The sequence below is a fragment of the Cydia amplana genome, chromosome Z, assembly GCF_948474715.1.
Source record: "Cydia amplana chromosome Z, ilCydAmpl1.1, whole genome shotgun sequence".
In the NCBI taxonomy this organism is placed as follows: Eukaryota; Metazoa; Arthropoda; class Insecta; order Lepidoptera; family Tortricidae; genus Cydia; species Cydia amplana.
The window spans coordinates 22767098-22784155 of NC_086096.1; the positions used below are offsets into that span (position 1 = coordinate 22767098).

A 17058-nucleotide genomic window follows, 5' to 3' on the forward strand; every position below is an offset into this window, starting at 1 on the left:
AGAGTTAATAAACTGGATCGAGTACATTGACCAAAAATTGTGTCCACATGAGAAGTCAAACTAGAGCCCTGCATCTCGTTCTAATTAGGGTGACCATAAGACATCTGTATGTGGGATATTAGGATAACATGAAATATATCAGTAGGGTGTGACATTTTCTAAATAAAGTGAAATTTTAAGTAGTCGGGTTTTTTCTTTCATTTGTAGTCGGCCTCTTTAGCACTCACTCATGGTATGTTCATAAAGGTAGGCTTCCCTTTTGTCCACTTCAGCTTTTTTTAAGTGTAAGCGTCATTGAAGATCTGTTTAGCAAATATGACGTTTTTTTTAAAGTTGGTGCCTTTTTTCTATTGACGGAAATGTGTCCTACCTATAAAGAATCGATTGCATATATATAAACAGTTTGACACACCTTTTCCGTAACAAAATATTATGTATAAATGAGAGTCTGTAATGTTTAAGGAGTTAAGCACGTTGGTTTTTAATTTTGGCAATTGAAGGGATGTTTACAAAAACAACATAACTGACTACACTGGTTGACACCTGAAACGATTAACATGTTCTTAAAAAAAATGACAACCGCTCTAATCAGTTATGTTGTTTTTGTAAACATCCCTTCAATTAGGTATTCTATAACAAATCTTAAATTAAACATGCCGAAATAAAGACATACCTATTAAGTTAAACTTACTTTTACATTACCTACGTTAATAATAAGAATTCTGTGAGACCGATTCACAACGTGCCGACATCATAGTCACCCTAATGAGTTTGACAATGTTGTCTTGTATTTTTATAGTAAAATGTAATAATTGTGGCTTTCTTGTGAAACAATATTCCACAATTAGCAATTATTTCACTCCAACAACCTTTAACATAACATTTCTTCACAATATTTAAGAAATTTCGCATTCACGTGTTTTGAAGAAATGTCATCAAGTTGGGGATACCAATTAATATTTAAAGTTACTACAAATCCTACCATACTAAAATTTAGGTTTTTTTTTGCTGTGTATGCGCTTGGTTTAATCAATTAATAATATTGGCATCATAATTATTTACAAATTACTTAAAATATATCAGAACTGTAATCTGAATATAACACTAAAATTGTATAAGAAGGTAATTAAATTCAGTAGTTTAATGATATAATTTCTACCACAATGGTATCTTTTTAACATTGGCAACATGTGCGAGTGAGACACAGGGCTCGGGTTTTTCTATCTCAAGTGGACCGTTTTCTCTAGTCTGGTACGAACAACTTTCTGTCTCTCAGTGATAAGGTTCAAATTAGTATGGCAAAAAAAGTGACAACTCGCTCCAGTTTAAAAAATATAACTTCATGGTATATAGGTACAGAGAGCCCTCTTGAAGCATTTTATGGAAACTCATTTGAAAGCGCCATCTCTGATTCTCCGCCGAAACTAAGTGTGTGCGTGCACAACTACATATGCATCCATACGTGTACTTTCGTCCCACATAATATTAGGTCTACTTGGTCGGTTTACAAGTCCATTTTTTGTTTGGTTTCTTGTAACAAATAACTTTAATTGTTTACAAGAAATCAAACAAAAAACTTGTAAACCGCCCAAGTAGACCTAACATTATGTGGAAAAGGTTAATGTTATCAATCACTAGTAATGGAAAAATAAAACATAATATAAAGTAGGTAAATATGTTTATTGCTTTTTGAATTTGAATAAATTTCTACGCCAGAAGAATAAAAGAGCCTCAAAATATGCATTATACCAGTGCCAACTCGATTTAACATATTTTATTTTTGTAATGTTTATGTTTGTTGTAATATGATTGTGCTGCTCTCTTAGTTTCGTCTTCGTCATCATTATATATTAATTTACCACATAATATGTGATTAACTGATCTGCACCAACTGTACAGTAAAACATTTATTGTAGTGTTTGTGAAATATTGGGTCAGTTTATCTTTATGTATAAAACATTTAAAAGGATAATCAACCAACACATCAGTTATTGCGGTAATGGTTTTTTTCAAGCTAATTTTCGGCACATTTTTTTTTAAATGAAATTGTAATATTTTGTATGTCATGAAAAAAATTGACAAAATCCTCGCTTGGGTAGCAATGCCATCGCCTCGTGCTATATTCTTTTGCTTTAATAAAGGCATTTTTTTGTCTGCGTCTTGTCCATCAACTAGGCTTTCTCTGCAGGTCTCACACCTTTTGACGACATTTTTAAGACATTTAGTCAGTACCCATCCACACACATAATTCCGCTGACCCGCATCGGATTCTTGTAAATTGTCACAAGAGAAAACCTCAGCATTACATTCTACATCCTTTTCAGGTGGAACGTCTGCATGTTTTTCTTTCAGAAAGAAATCTAGTGTTTGAAGACATTTATTTGAGTCATCTTCGCAGTTGGCATTTTTTGAATGGGGCGAGTTATAGTTGTTTAATAAAAGCGCTTTAAAGGCGGCTTCAAACGCCGTAGTATTAGGTGCGTTGTTTCTTGCCCCATAGCTGCGAATGTTCCCGAAAAAGTTTTCTAAGGGATCCTGATTTAAGTGTCGGGTTAATAAAATGTCAAAACCAAACCTTTCCGACAAAACTGTCCATATTCTTTCTACACCTTCTATAGTTTTAATTAAATTAATAACAGATGGGACGGTCTGTTCGATTTTTCGCATTTTATTCCCACTCATTTCTTGTTTTTTTATAAATGTTACTGTCTTTAAAATTGTTTTACAGTTTTGCCATAGTTTATGATGTGGCGAATTCCGCTTCACGCATCCTTTGTATTTTTTTCCTTTAGGAATACTTATGGTATTTCCATTCAAGCTGTCGAATAGGTCGTCGAGCATCAAAGTAATGTCAATTAATTGACGACACTCCTGAGGCAGATCGCCACTGGCTAATAGGTGTTCAGCAGCTACAGCTACGCTATGGCTAAATAATTGTGTCGCTAATTTCACTCGCATTTTTTTTATTTTTTGTCGATTAACATGCTCTTCGGTAAACTTGTCTACTAGCCGTAGTTCTCCATACGTTCGGTCGGCGGCATATAACATTTCATAATATTGCCACATAACTATTTTCTCTTGCCCGTTTATGACGTAGCGCATGTCCTTGGAAAGTAAATTATTCCTGATTCCCTTCATTAAATGGGGAGTGTCATAAATATGGATTATGTTTTGCCGTTTACTTTAAAATGATCATATGGTGACTTTCTGTTTATATTTTTTTTTGTGTGTCATTTACTAGTTTCCTGATGGCTCCAACATTTACTTGGCTCTGATCACAAACAGTGTTCACGATTATGAGACCGGATTTTTGTGCGTGTTTGATAACATCCATAATAATGTTTTTTAATTCCATTTTCTTCATACCTGTCGTAAAATAGTAGGCAATCGGTTGCTTAAAATTATGTTTGATTCCTTTTACCATAAAGACTAAGGCGTGGTCCGCAAACGCCTTGTCACGGTTGCAAGCAAAGCAAAAATGGCAAAAAACGGAACCCTTATAGATTCGTCATGTCTGTCTGTCTGTCTGTCTGTCTGTCTGTCTGTCCGTCTGTCCGTCTGTCCGTCTGTCTGTCCGTCCGTATGTCACAGCCACTTTTCTCCGAAACTATAAGAACTATACTGTTGAAACTTGGTAAGTAGATGTATTCTGTGAACCGCATTAAGATTTTCACACAAAAATAGAAAAAAAAACAATAAATTTTTGGGGTTCCCCATACTTCGAACTGAAACTCAAAAATTTTTTTTTCATCAAACCCATACGTGTGGGGTATCTATGGATAGGTCTTCAAAAATGATATTGAGGTTTCTAATATCATTTTTTTCTAAACTGAATAGTTTGCGCGAGAGACACTTCCAAAGTGGTAAAATGTGTGTCCCCCCCCCCTGTAACTTCTAAAATAAGAGAATGATAATACTAAAAAAAATATATGATGTACATTACCATGTAAACTTCCACCGAAAATTGGTTTGAACGAGATCTAGTAAGTAGTTTTTTTTTATACGTCATAAATCGCCTAAATACGGAACCCTTCATGGGCGAGTCCGACTCGCACTTGGCCGCTTATAAAATATCAACTATCTTCTCTTTCCCATTTATACTTACCTTGTTATTTTATTTTATCCGGTATTTAATAAGCTACTTTATTATAATTTTCTTGTTAAAATCATTCTTGGATATCATTGTATTGTACTTACGTTACCTGTTGGACTTTAAAATATCTGCTTGCCAATATATACCTATAGCAAGCAAATATTATAATAAAGTTGTTGATTAATGGGTAAGAAGAGCAAAACTCTTGATATAACAAATTATATATGACCCTGTTTACACATTGATTAATGTTTAGTGTGAGTTTATACATTTGTAGCAAATGTATATACATTTGTAGCAAATGTATGAACTCATATTAAACATTAATCAATGTGTAAACAGGCCCTGTAGGTATGAATATTGACGTTAATATTGTGTGTTCAGATTTACAGATGGCGCTTCATAATGGATACAAAAAAGTTCCACGAGAGGGCTCTCTTTCTCATATATATATTATACTACTCTTTGAAGCAAAGCCTTCCATTCTATCCTTTTGCGCATTATAAGAAACCTGCGGTTTTAATGACATTTCGTCGAACATGAGGCTGCATAATCTGTCAGATATGTTTTGCTTCGCAACAGTTTCCTTAATTTTTTTGAAAATTATAGGGTTTATGCCTGGTCGAAGTTTTATTTGGCCCAGTAAGCGCTTCATAGCTTTTATAGATGGCAACGTAAAATATTTATGTAGTAATGCATAGCATTTTGGACTCTTTTTATAAACGGATATAGACAGCACCTTTTCTTCAATAGTGAAGCGTCGTCCTTTTGGTGTTTTTTTCGCTTGCTGCTGCATTTGGATAAAAAGTCGCGCTGGTCCTGGAATGCAGGATTGGTTGATAAGTCTTCGGCATTTGCCAGCCTCGCTGCAAATGACTTAGATTTTTTCTGTAACCTTGATATCTCCGTACGTAACCGCTTGATTTTTGTACGCAGTGAGATTGATTCTTCTAAGCTGGTGCTAGATGATTTTGTTTTCAGCCCATTTGAAAAACAAAACTGAATGTGTGAATTTGGAAGCGTGGTTAAAACAACGAACCGCACTGTTACAATTGCACTATTTATGTGTTTATTGTATTGCTCATGCTCATTACCTCTTCAAGCTTAAACTGATTTTGTTGAAATTTGGTACCCATAATTTTCTGAGTAGGTACCGAGGAAGGAAAAAGGAGAGCTTTTATTTCAGATAAAAAAAGGTCCGTGGAAGTTTTTGTAATCTATGAATAATAAGCAAATGGTGGATAAAAAGTAAGCTACTCATATTATAAATTCCACGCAGACTAAGATAATATCAACTAGGCCTTGAACTTGAATAGCTTAACGATCCAAACAATCGGACACGCAACGTAAAAGTTTGTAGAATTTCAACTTCCCGACAAAAATATCCAGCGAAAAATTAGATCGAAGGAGCTCGAAACAAACAAACGACTCTCACTCTCATGTGTTTCGCACGGACTGGCGGGGAACGTTGCCACTGGTTCAAGCGTCACTCCCCGCTCCCTTTCACCCGAACGCCGGGATCGTAGGAGCCAGTTATATCAAGTTATTGAGGTGAGCGCCATTACCCGGTGACTGGTATTACCCCTGCTTCCCCTATAGCCCACAAACCAACTAAGTAAAGTCCGAATACGTGAGACATACTACTTTTGAGGCATCCAATGTGCTATAATTCAGAAAGATACCGCAGGTACCTACTACAAATGTACCCGGATACCCGGTACATTTTTCCAATTAAATTTTCGAGTGAAATCGCAGTGTGAGAGTACCTACTATAAATGGTAATCTTTATTACCTACGGAAGACTCATTCCTTAAATGGAATTCTCTGGAAAAGCAAAATTTAAGGAGAAATGAAAAAAATGAATAAATCAGGACACGATGAGAGTAGATTGGTACTGGTACCGAATAAATATCTATAGGCTAGAGATTTGAAGTCAAGATTTAGAATTATCCGTTATATGTTAAAGTAGGTAGGTAACACAAATTTCATTCAATGGGATAATCCAAGTGCGGTAGGTTGAAAACGATGGGATCTTTGATAAGTATATTAAAGCAAAACAATCCGAATGTTGGGCGCCAAGTATAACCGAAAATGGTTGAAAGGGTCCTGTGATTTTACACAATAACAGCTAATACTACAAATCTTAGGAGAAAGCCGCTCTGAGAATTATTAGGTTCGATGCGCGCGTTGCATTTCTAAAGACGAAATCGGACTGGCCAATGTGGTGCACGCGAGGAAGTTTGGTGCGAGGTTCCTTATTAATTTTCTGTTTTGTTTCAGATGAGCTTCCTGCACAAAGTATTGAATCACAGCAATAATAATGTTATATTATTAGCTTTAATAGAAATTAATATTATATTGCAAGTATGTTGTAAATACCATAGGAAACTACAATGAAGACTAAAGTAGGGGACGAAGTCACGTGACCGCTTATCTATACAAACGTAGTGGGTACCATTTTTAGGGTTCCGTAGCCAAATGGCAAAAAACGGAACCCTTATAGATTCGTCATGTCTGTCTGTCTGTCTGTCTGTCCGTCTGTCCGTCCGTATGTCACAGTCACTTTTCTCCGAAACTATAAGAACTATACTGTTGAAACTTGGTAAGTAGATGTATTCTATGAACCGCATTAAGATTTACACAAAAATAGAAAAAAAACAATAAATTTTTGGGGTTCCCCATACTTAGAACTGAAACTCAAAAATTTTTTTTTTTCATCAAACCCATACGTGTGGGGTATCTATCTATGGATAGGTCTTCAAAAATGATATTAAGGTTTCTAATATCATTTTTTTCTAAACTGAATAGTTTGCGCGAGAGACACTTCCAAAGTTGTAAAATGTGTCCCCCCCCTGTAACTTCTAAAATAACAGAATGATAAAACTAAAAAAAATATATGATGTACATTACCATGTAAACTTCCACCGAAAATTGGTTTGAACGAGATCTAGTGCAAATGCATCACTAATCTCAAACTGCATGTTGAATGTTTGTATGGTACTTATATACTAGACTAACTAGACACAAAAGGAACAAATAAGGTAGTAAGTAAACAGTTATCAGGTAACACCTGTCATCACACATTCCCATCCGTTATGTAATATTTCCTGAACGCGTTTTTACAGTTATTTTTATTTTCGAGGCTATTTTTATATATTTCTGTAGGTATTTACCTCTCTAGTGTCAATAACGGCCATACAAGAGTCTCTCAAACAGCCTATAGATGGCGCGACGGTTGCGTCAATGGAGCAACGTCACTGCCATCAACACGTCAAACCACTTCTTTCCCATCGTGGCCGCAAGAGGGCGCTCGTTCGTGCAACAATGGCGCCAGCATTCCCGCCAAAACGGACCAATCGGAGGCGTTCGTACCAATCACGCCACGGGCACCTCGCAACGTGATTGGTCGAGGCAACTGTAACCAGATTATTGGAGGGGAGTTCGTTATCCAGCCGTTCGAAAATGTAGACCGACGTGGGCTTTACGCTTTGAACCTTCATCGAAAATGCAAGTGTAAAGTGATTGGTTAAGGATAGTGCTAAAAGATAAGTACTAGATTTAGTCTTTATAGTTATTACCTGTGTCCTTGGTAGATTCGCTGTTTGTTGATTTTACAATTAGTATCTACCGGTTTTCGGTTGCTTTCCTTATTGTATTTAAATAACGGTCACGTTTGTCCTTAATATTAATCTTTAATTTAGATAGCGTTTTGCATTTAACCGTTAACTATAGTGATTGTGATTGGCTTTATTGGTTAAGTGTCGTAATTCGAATAGGGTTACGAGTTATTATTTGAATTCAATTAAAGTAGGTTTAATGATTCAGTTGTGTGGTTTAAATTGTTGAGAATCCTTTTAATTTAGTGTTCCTATATAATATTGCCAGTAATACTAGAATACCTAGGTATTCTAGTATTTAGTACTCATCACTTTGGAAGCTAGGTTTTCTAGATTTAATTATTATTGTGAATTATGGTTTTAATTATCGTGAATATGAAGGTTATAGTTTAATAAACGTGCATTTGATTTTGATATGGTTTTCCTTATTATAAATTAACCTTCACAAAGTACCCTTATTTGAATCTACTCTCAACTGAGATATCAGCGCAAGTAGTTAAGCAATAATTGCATTTTTAGGTGTTTGCTATTAATAAATAATAGGCGTAGCGATGTTGGAATAAATGACTCGCTCAGGTCAGGACATTGGGTGTTGTTTCTTTATTAACAATTGTTTAACATTTTCAGAAGTGGGATATGGATTCACGTAGTAGGAGCAGGTCCCGTAGCCCGGTGCGGTGGGACAACACGCGACTGGAACGAAGAGAACGCAGCAGCAGTACCCGCAGGCGCAGTCGTGAGCGTACACCAAGGCGTTGGGCTCCATGGCGGCCGCGAGAATCTGTGGATCGTGAGCGGCCTGCTGCGCTGGATGAACCTGGTAGGATCAATCCAAATTATTATGGTGTAATGGTGAAACCTGATATCACCCGGAGTTTGATCCTGAGAAGTCGGAGCTACCAGCGCAACAATGGCTCAACAAAATTGAACAACTCGGCGCATTTCATGGTTGGTTTGATAGTGTTAAAAGCTATTATATGCAGTCACGCCTGTCGGGTTTAGCAAAAATGTGGCATAATGCTCTACGGAGTTACGAGATGACATGGCTTGAATGGAAGGAACGGATTCTTGAGGCTTTTCCTCAAAACCTGGATTATGCTGAGGCTCTTAAGGAAATGATCAATAGAAAGAAATTATTCACTGAGACAATGACACACTATTTTTATTCTAAATGTAACATGTTAACGAAATGCGAAATCACGGGTGACAAGGCTGTGTCATGTTTGATCGAAGGGCTACCATTTCACTTAAAAACCTCAGCTAGAGCAGGTAACTACAGAACCCCTGGTGAGTTATATTCTCAGTTCTTGTGTATGAACGATGAGAAAAAGGGACCTCCAAACCGACAATATCCAACGCGTGGCAAAGATTTCAACGCTCCAAGTGGGTCAAAGGAAGTGATCGCAGGAGAACAGAAGCCTACATCATCAGCAAACAAACCATCGGTAACCTGTCTTTTGTGCAAGGAAGCAGGTCACGTCGTGTGGTCCTGTCCGAAGAATCCCAACGCTGTTAAATGTGACGTCTGCGGGAAGACGAACCACAAGACGGAGCAGTGTTTCCGGAAGGCTTCGGTGAATCTTGTTGACTCCCAGGTAAATGATTGCTATTATAAGAACATCAATTTAAATGGTCATGAGGTAAGAGCGTATTTAGACTCGGGGGGCCCGTCGGAATGTGATTACATTGGAGTGCTCTCGTAAACTTAATCTCAATTTACAGCCATGCAACATGTCCATTAATGTGCTTTACCCTGTGGCCCACGTCAACTGTTGTGGTAAAGTGTCAGTAGAGCTCATTATCGACGGAGTTAACGTTAAATCTGAAGCAGTGGTGGTCAACATTCCCCTGAAAGGAGCCGATATCTTTATAGGTCAGCCAGTTCTTAATAATGACTTGTACAGGTTAGTTATTTAAGGATCAACGGTTACCTTCGAGGGGGTCAAGCAGGAGCCTGCCAACGAGGAGGTAGTCCACATAACTTCAATTAGTGCAGATGCAGAAGTTTCCAAGGTGAGATTGGTGTGTTCCTCGGATACAGTTATTCCTGCAAATATGGCTCAATTTGTGGAAACTGGTAGTAACGAGGTTCTTCAAGATTCCACTGTATTGTTTGTAGATGCTCGTTCTTGTAATTATAATGATGTGGAGTACAGCATTCCCTCTTCTCTTTACTCTGCTCCGGTTAATTCTGTCTTGGTTATAAATCAAGGTACGAATCCCTTGGTTTTCAAAAAGGGACAGTTGCTAGTTAGGGGGCATGTAGCTGAAGAAACATCCGTATCTGCTCCTCAAGACACAAATGTCTCTGAAAATCCGATAATGAAAGTAGATGTTAGTAAGATTAAATGCGGGATTGAGGATCCATCGGTTTTAAATCAATTGAGTCAAATTTTGCAAGAGTTTTCGGATTGTTTTTCAGAAGACACGCGTGAATTGGGAGTAACTAACAAGGTCGAGCTTAACATTGAATTAAATTCCGATAAGCCGGTATGTTATAGGCCTTATAGGTTATCTTATTCTGAGAAGACCATAATGAGCGAGAAGATTGAGGATATGTTGTCTAATGGAAACATTAGGGAATCTACCTCCAATTACGCGAGCCCAATTATCCTGGTACGTAAGAAAAATGGAGACTTTCGTCTTTGTGTTGACTTCAGGAAACTTAACAGTATTACAGTAAAAGACAAATATCCCTTGCCGGTCATAGAGGAGCACATCGAAAAGCTTGGTGGTAAAAAGTATTTTACAAGCCTCGATTTGTCTCAAGGGTTTTATCAGATTCCGGTAGCTAAAGACTCTATTCATAAAACTGGATTTGTGACACCTGAGGGGCATTACGAATTTCTCCGTATGCCATTTGGTCTCGCGAATTCTCCTGCAGTATTCCAGCGTTTGATGGATCGTATATTTTCAACTCTGCGTCATGACAAGGTTTTGCCGTATATTGATGATGTGCTACTCCCTACAAACTCCATAGAGGAAGGTCTTGATCTTTTGAAGGTAGTATTGCAAATAATTAAAGATGCAGGGTTAACTTTGAATCTGGAGAAATGCTTCTTTTTGCAAACGAAAATTGATTACTTGGGCTATGAAATCTGTGAGGAAGGTATCAGAGCAGGTAGTAAAAAAATTGAGGCAGTGTTGGCGTATAAGGAGCCGACTAACATTCATGAGCTGTGAATGTTCCTGGGCCTCACCAGTTACTTCAGAAAGTTTGTCCAAAACTATGCAGGTATTGCTTACGATTTATACAGGTTGCTGCAGAAAAATGTTGGCTGGGAGTGGGGCCCACTACAACAAAAAGCTTTCCAGGAGTTAAAAAAGGTATTAACAACTCGTCCCCTTCTCTCTCTCTTTCGCCGAGAAGGTGACATCGAGGTACATACAAATGCCAGTAGCAGAGGATTAGCTGGTATTCTCCTTCAAATCAAGACGGTAATTTAAAACCTATATCCTACTTCAGTCGTAAAACGAGCAAAGAAGAATCGATGTATCATTCTTACGAGCTCGAAACCTTGGCAGTCGTGGAGTCTTTAAGACGGTTTCGAATTTACCTGGTAGGTAACCATTTTAAAGTGGTCACAGATTGCTCTGCAGTGCGTTACACCTTCCAGAAAAAGGATTTAACACCGAGGATAGCACGATGGTGGTTACTCATTCAGGAATACGACATGGAAGTAGAACATAAACCTGGTAAGTCCCATAGCAACGTAGACGCACTCAGCAGAAGTCCGGTCGAACCTCCTTCGCAAGTAATTGATATCAACACTATTGATGTCTTTGATTGGATTGTCTGTCTTCAAAATCAAGATGAAAAGATTCGTATCATCACAACCAAACTGGAATCAGGTGAGGCCGAGCCCGATATTAAAAACAATTATAAGTTAAAAGAAGAGCGGTTGTATAGAGTAATTGCAGGTGGTAAGGAAAAATTGGTTGTACCTAAGTACGGGAGATGGAACGTGTTGCGAAAATTTCACGACTGTATTGGACATCCCGGGTTAAAACGCTGTGAACAGATCATAAAGGACACCTTTTGGTTCCCTGGTATGACTAGATTTATTCGTAAGTATGTAAACGCCTGTCTAGATTGTCTGTACAAAAGGAGTCAGTATGGGCGAGCTGAAGGTGAGCTTCACCCGATTGAGAAGATCGCAGAACCACTGCATACAGTGCACATCGATCATCTGGGACCGTTCTGCAAGAGCCGTGCAGGTAACTGTTATTTGCTAATGGTTGTCGACTCCTTCACAAAATTCACTTGGGCAGTTCCTGTGAAAACCACGAGAGCTCGAGAGGTAATAAGTTCTCTGTCTAATATATTTTGTTCGTTTGGATATCCGAAACGAATAATATCCGATAGTGGTTCATGTTTTAAGAGCAAAAGTTTCCAACAATTCTGTTTGGACAATTTTATCAAACACATCATTAATGCAGTAGCGTGTCCTCGTGCTAATGGACAGGTTGAAAGGTATAACCGCACATTATTAGACTCATTAAACACCAGCGTGGATAACGAGAGAGACTGGGATATGAAGCTGTCTGATGTTACTTGGGGTATGAACAATCTACAGAGCTCATCTACTGGGTTTACTCCTTTCAAATTAATGTTTAGCGCAAGCCGCAGCAGATATCAAGCAATAGCAGGAAATTCCTTCGACGATGAACAGACTGCGGAGCAAACTCGGTCCGCTGCATCAGGTAATCTTAAAAGAACGTCAGAGGTCATGCAAAAATATTTTAATGCAAAGCGGAAACGACCAACGAAGTATAAGGTAAATGATTTAGTACTGTGGAAAGGTGCGGCCGATAGAAACATCAACGTGAGGCGGAAACTGAAAGAAAAATTTAGTGGACCGTATAAAATCACAAAAGTGGCAGGTAACGATAGGTACGTAATTACTTCGCTTAAGGAGTAAAGGGCTATAAGCGTTTTGAAGCTTTAGTATCTTCGGATTCAATAAAGAGATTTCAGAGGGAGACTGATGTGCCAGAAAGCAGTTCTGATGAAAGTCAGGTAGATAGTACAGAGGAGTTAATTGATTTGCTGGAAGGATAACTTTGTCTTTGATATTTTTATTTATTTGGGATTAAAATACTTGGGTAAATATGAAACTAGTAAAAATATATGAAGGAAAATATATATGGTTATTTATTGATTGATATGGAATCGTTTTTGGATGAAATGGTTTAATATTGGTATATATGGTTATTTATTGATTTATATGATAAATATGGAATCGTTTTTGGATGAAATGGTTTAAAATTGGATGTAAATATTGACTATTAATGGACTGATTATGGTGTAAGAATGGAAATCTATATGGGTTATTATGGATTAATTGATGGAAAATTAAGTGGATGATATAAAAAGAAAAATTGAAAATATGGTTTTTACATAGATCATTTATATATCTGTTAGTGAAAAATCAGATAATCTGTTTTTTTTTCCTTCCTTTGCAGAGTCGCAAAGTCGTCAGGATGGACGAGTGTCAATAACGGCCATACAAGAGTCTCTCAAACAGCCTATAGATGGCGCGACGGTTGCGTCAATGGAGCAACGTCACTGCCATCAACACGTCAAACCACTTCTTTCCCATCGTGGCCGCAAGAGGGCGCTCGTTCGTGCAACAATGGCGCCAGCATTCCCGCAAAACGGACCAATCGGAGGCGTTCGTACCAATCACGCCACGGGCACCTCGCAACGTGATTGGTCGAGGCAACTGTAACCAGATTATTGGAGGGGAGTTCGTTATCCAGCCGTTCGAAAATGTAGACCGACGTGGGCTTTACGCTTTGAACCTTCATCGAAAATGCAAGTGTAAAGTGATTGGTTAAGGATAGTGCTAAAAGATAAGTACTAGATTTAGTCTTTATAGTTTTTACCTGTGTCCTTGGTAGATTCGCTGCTTGTTGATTTTACAATTAGTCTCTACCGGTTTTCGGTTGCTTTCCTTATTGTATTTAAATAACGGTCACGTTTGTGCTTAATATTAATCTTTAATTTAGATAGCGTTTTGCATTTAACCGTTAACTATAGTGATTGTGATTGGCTTTATTGGTTAAGTGTCGTAATTCGAATAGGGTTACGAGTTATTATTTGAATTCAATTAAAGTAGGTTCAATGATTCAGTTGTGTGGTTTAAATTGTTGAGAATCCTTTTAATTTAGTGTTCCTATATAATATTGCCAGTAATACTAGAATACCTAGGTATTCTAGTATTTAGTACTCATCACTTTGGAAGCTAGGTTTTCTAGATTTAATTATTATTGTGCATTATGGTTTCAATTATCGTGAATATGAAGGTTATAGTTTAATAAACGTGCATTTGATTTTGATATGGTTTTCCTTATTATAAATTAACCTTCACAAAGTACCCTTATTTGAATCTACTCTCAACTGAGATATCAGCGCAAGTAGTTAAGCAATAATTGCATTTTTAGGTGTTTGCTATTAATAAATAATAGGCGTAGCGATTTTGGAATAAATGACTCGCTCAGGTCAGGACATTGGGTGTTGTTTCTTTATTAACAATTGTTTAACACTAGATAATAAAAATATTATTACGCAATTTAATGTAGGTACATTATTAATCAAACAGACAGTGACAGAAGCCAGTTTTACGGCGCGGCGCAAGACTAATGCCTATTATTTTGCTCCTAATTAAGTATACACAGCTTAATAACTTGCGGTCTGATAAATCTCATAACGCATACCTAAGTAAATGAAAGACTTAGTAATATTACCAATCATGTGTTTCAAGTTGTCGCTTTATTGAAAGGATAATAACCAAATTCTATAGAGATATTCATATCGAACCCTAATTAATCTATGTGTCTATGCAATAGTGGTAGTGCAATTAATAGTGTAAATAATATATATATATATATTAATTTTATAACCTTCGCTGAGTATTCGACACTTATCAAGGCATAAAAGATGTCATTGCCAACCTATGTATAGGTAATAATTAATATGTAATTAGGTTTTGCCACCGACTATTTTTTATCACCTCATACAAACTTCCTTATTTGAAAGACCACGATTTTAAAGAAAAGTCTTCCGGGATTATAATATACCCATCATATGTCCTTCCCCGAGACTCACACATATTTAAGTTGAAAATTGCTAAACATGTGTCGCTAAGAGTGCATGCATATTGCTGCATAGTGATGAAGCTTTATGGAGATTTTGTATTAAAATACTTTCACAATAACAGGAAAATTTTCAACGTGATATGTTATGGGTTTATCTAATCTATCTAATACCTTTAAACGAGCAATTCTTGTTTATTTATTTATATATATATATATATATTTCGGGGATCTCGGGAACGGCTCTAACGATTTCGATGAAATTTGGTATATAGGGGTTTTTGGGGGCGAAAAATCGATCTAGCTAGGTCTTATCTCTGGGAAAACGCGCATTTCCGAGTTATTATATGTTTTCCGAGCGAAGCTCGGTCACCCAGATATTGAGCATATTACATGAGATGGACATATCTAGTTTTCTAGTTTGACAGCTGCAATAGATGGCGTTGTACTGCGCCATATGTATGGCTCCTGGATTGTCAAACATTTCAGAATAATTTGCATAGCCGTATAGCAATATTACTGAATCGCGATTAGAAAGGGATTGAGATAGCTGTCAATCCATATTGATTTTGACGTAAGTGTATGGAAATGTGTTATTTCTAATCCCTTTCTGATCGCGGCATGATAATACCTAAATCAGCTGTTAAATGTTATAATCGACTGCATCCTGCCAACTGAGCTATGCCTAATATTGTCTACTGATTGTTTTGCTTCTTCGTTGAATAATAGAAAGTTCTAAATGATATTCACGAGCACGCGCGCACTCTGTATTTTAATACCGGTCTACCTTAATCGTTTAAAACAGTTTTTTTAGGAATGGTTGCACTGAACCGGTGAATTAAGATAAAAAACCGGCCAAGTGCAAGTAGAACTCGCGTTCGACCATTATGCAAAAATAACGGCAAAAAAAAATCACCTTAGTTGTATGGGAGCCCCACTTAATATTTTTTAGTATTTGTTGTTATAGTGGCAACAGAAATACATCATACATGAAACATGAAAATTTCAACTGTCTAGCTATAGCGGTTTATGAGATACAGCCTGGTGACAGACAGGCAGACGGACAGAGAAGTCTTAGTAATAGGATCCCGTTTCCTTTTCGGGTTAACGGGATCCTATTAATAAGACTAAAAATGCGTTTTAGAGGAATTAATTCCCAGCAACCTGAAAATCATTTTAAGTTTTTCAAACAATTATCATCCGTACTAAGACAAAACGTTAAAAAATGTGAAAGCATAAGGTAAATAGAGGAACCCATTTTTGTATAATTCACATCCTTCCATAGTTGTACGATTAAGTACCTATCATAAATGGATTAATGGATTTTTCAATGAATACCGACCTGTTAAGAGCGATAGAGGTGCTTCATTAAAAGCAATAATCGAATTTCGCCGCTTCAGTTGGAGTTTTCGCATCTCGGTTTGTGGCGGCTTTGTTCTAAATAAGTTTCTGTAGATATTGACGACAGCAATTAGTGTTGTAAACACCTAGTCTAGCCATAAATTCTGCAACTACATTAATTGTATAATACAAAAAAAGATAAATAAGTAAAGTATAACCTGTATAAAATAAATTATCATGGAATATAACATCTATTTGGTCCTAAATTAAGATTTTATATTTTGATATAATTTATGGTAGACCTGGTATGGGTAGGTATGCCATTGACGAAGTTTCACGGCATAATATTTGCAGACAAAGGGACCCATTTATTACTCCTTAAGTATTGAATGTAACTAGTTTTAGTTATCTTGGGTGTTTGCCACAAGTCGGCATCTATTGTGGCTATTTTGATTGATGGTCCATTTAGCTAAATGAAATGATGACCAATTGACCACTAAGGAAAATACTAAAATGTTCCATATTACGTACCTGCAATAATATGTTACTCTTCGAAGGCCGCAAAAATATGTGACACGCTCTTATGGCTCTACAAATAAGATCGTGTCAGATATTTTTGCCCCTGCGGCCTTCATTGGATAACATATTATTTTAAGTGACTGTAGATGAAGTAGGCACATTACCTACGGTAAGTAATTCAATATTTTATCATCGTACGATTTTGTTTTAGTAGCACATAACAAAGCACTCTTTACTTTCGGTCAATCCCTCGACGATAATACATCATCGAAATTGGTAACACGAACTCCACGAAACCACGTCTGAGTGGCACGTAGCTTCAGATTTATTACTTACTAGCTTTTGCCCGCGACTTCCTCTGCGTGGAATTAGTAATTTAGGTAGCTATTA

At 37.0% G+C, this 17058-nt stretch overlaps 1 protein-coding gene across 1 annotated transcript; it reads left to right on the top strand.

Annotated features, from left to right (window-relative positions):
* The first annotated feature begins 8667 nt into the window (after positions 1-8667).
* LOC134661911 (uncharacterized) lies at positions 8668-13540 on the top strand. Its single transcript, XM_063518156.1, has 2 exons — positions 8668-9305; positions 13177-13540. The coding sequence occupies exons 1-2, from the start codon at positions 8688-8690 to the stop codon at positions 13210-13212; spliced, it is 654 nt and encodes a 217-aa protein (XP_063374226.1). The 5' UTR covers positions 8668-8687; the 3' UTR covers positions 13213-13540.
* Positions 13541-17058: the final 3518 nt, after the last annotated feature.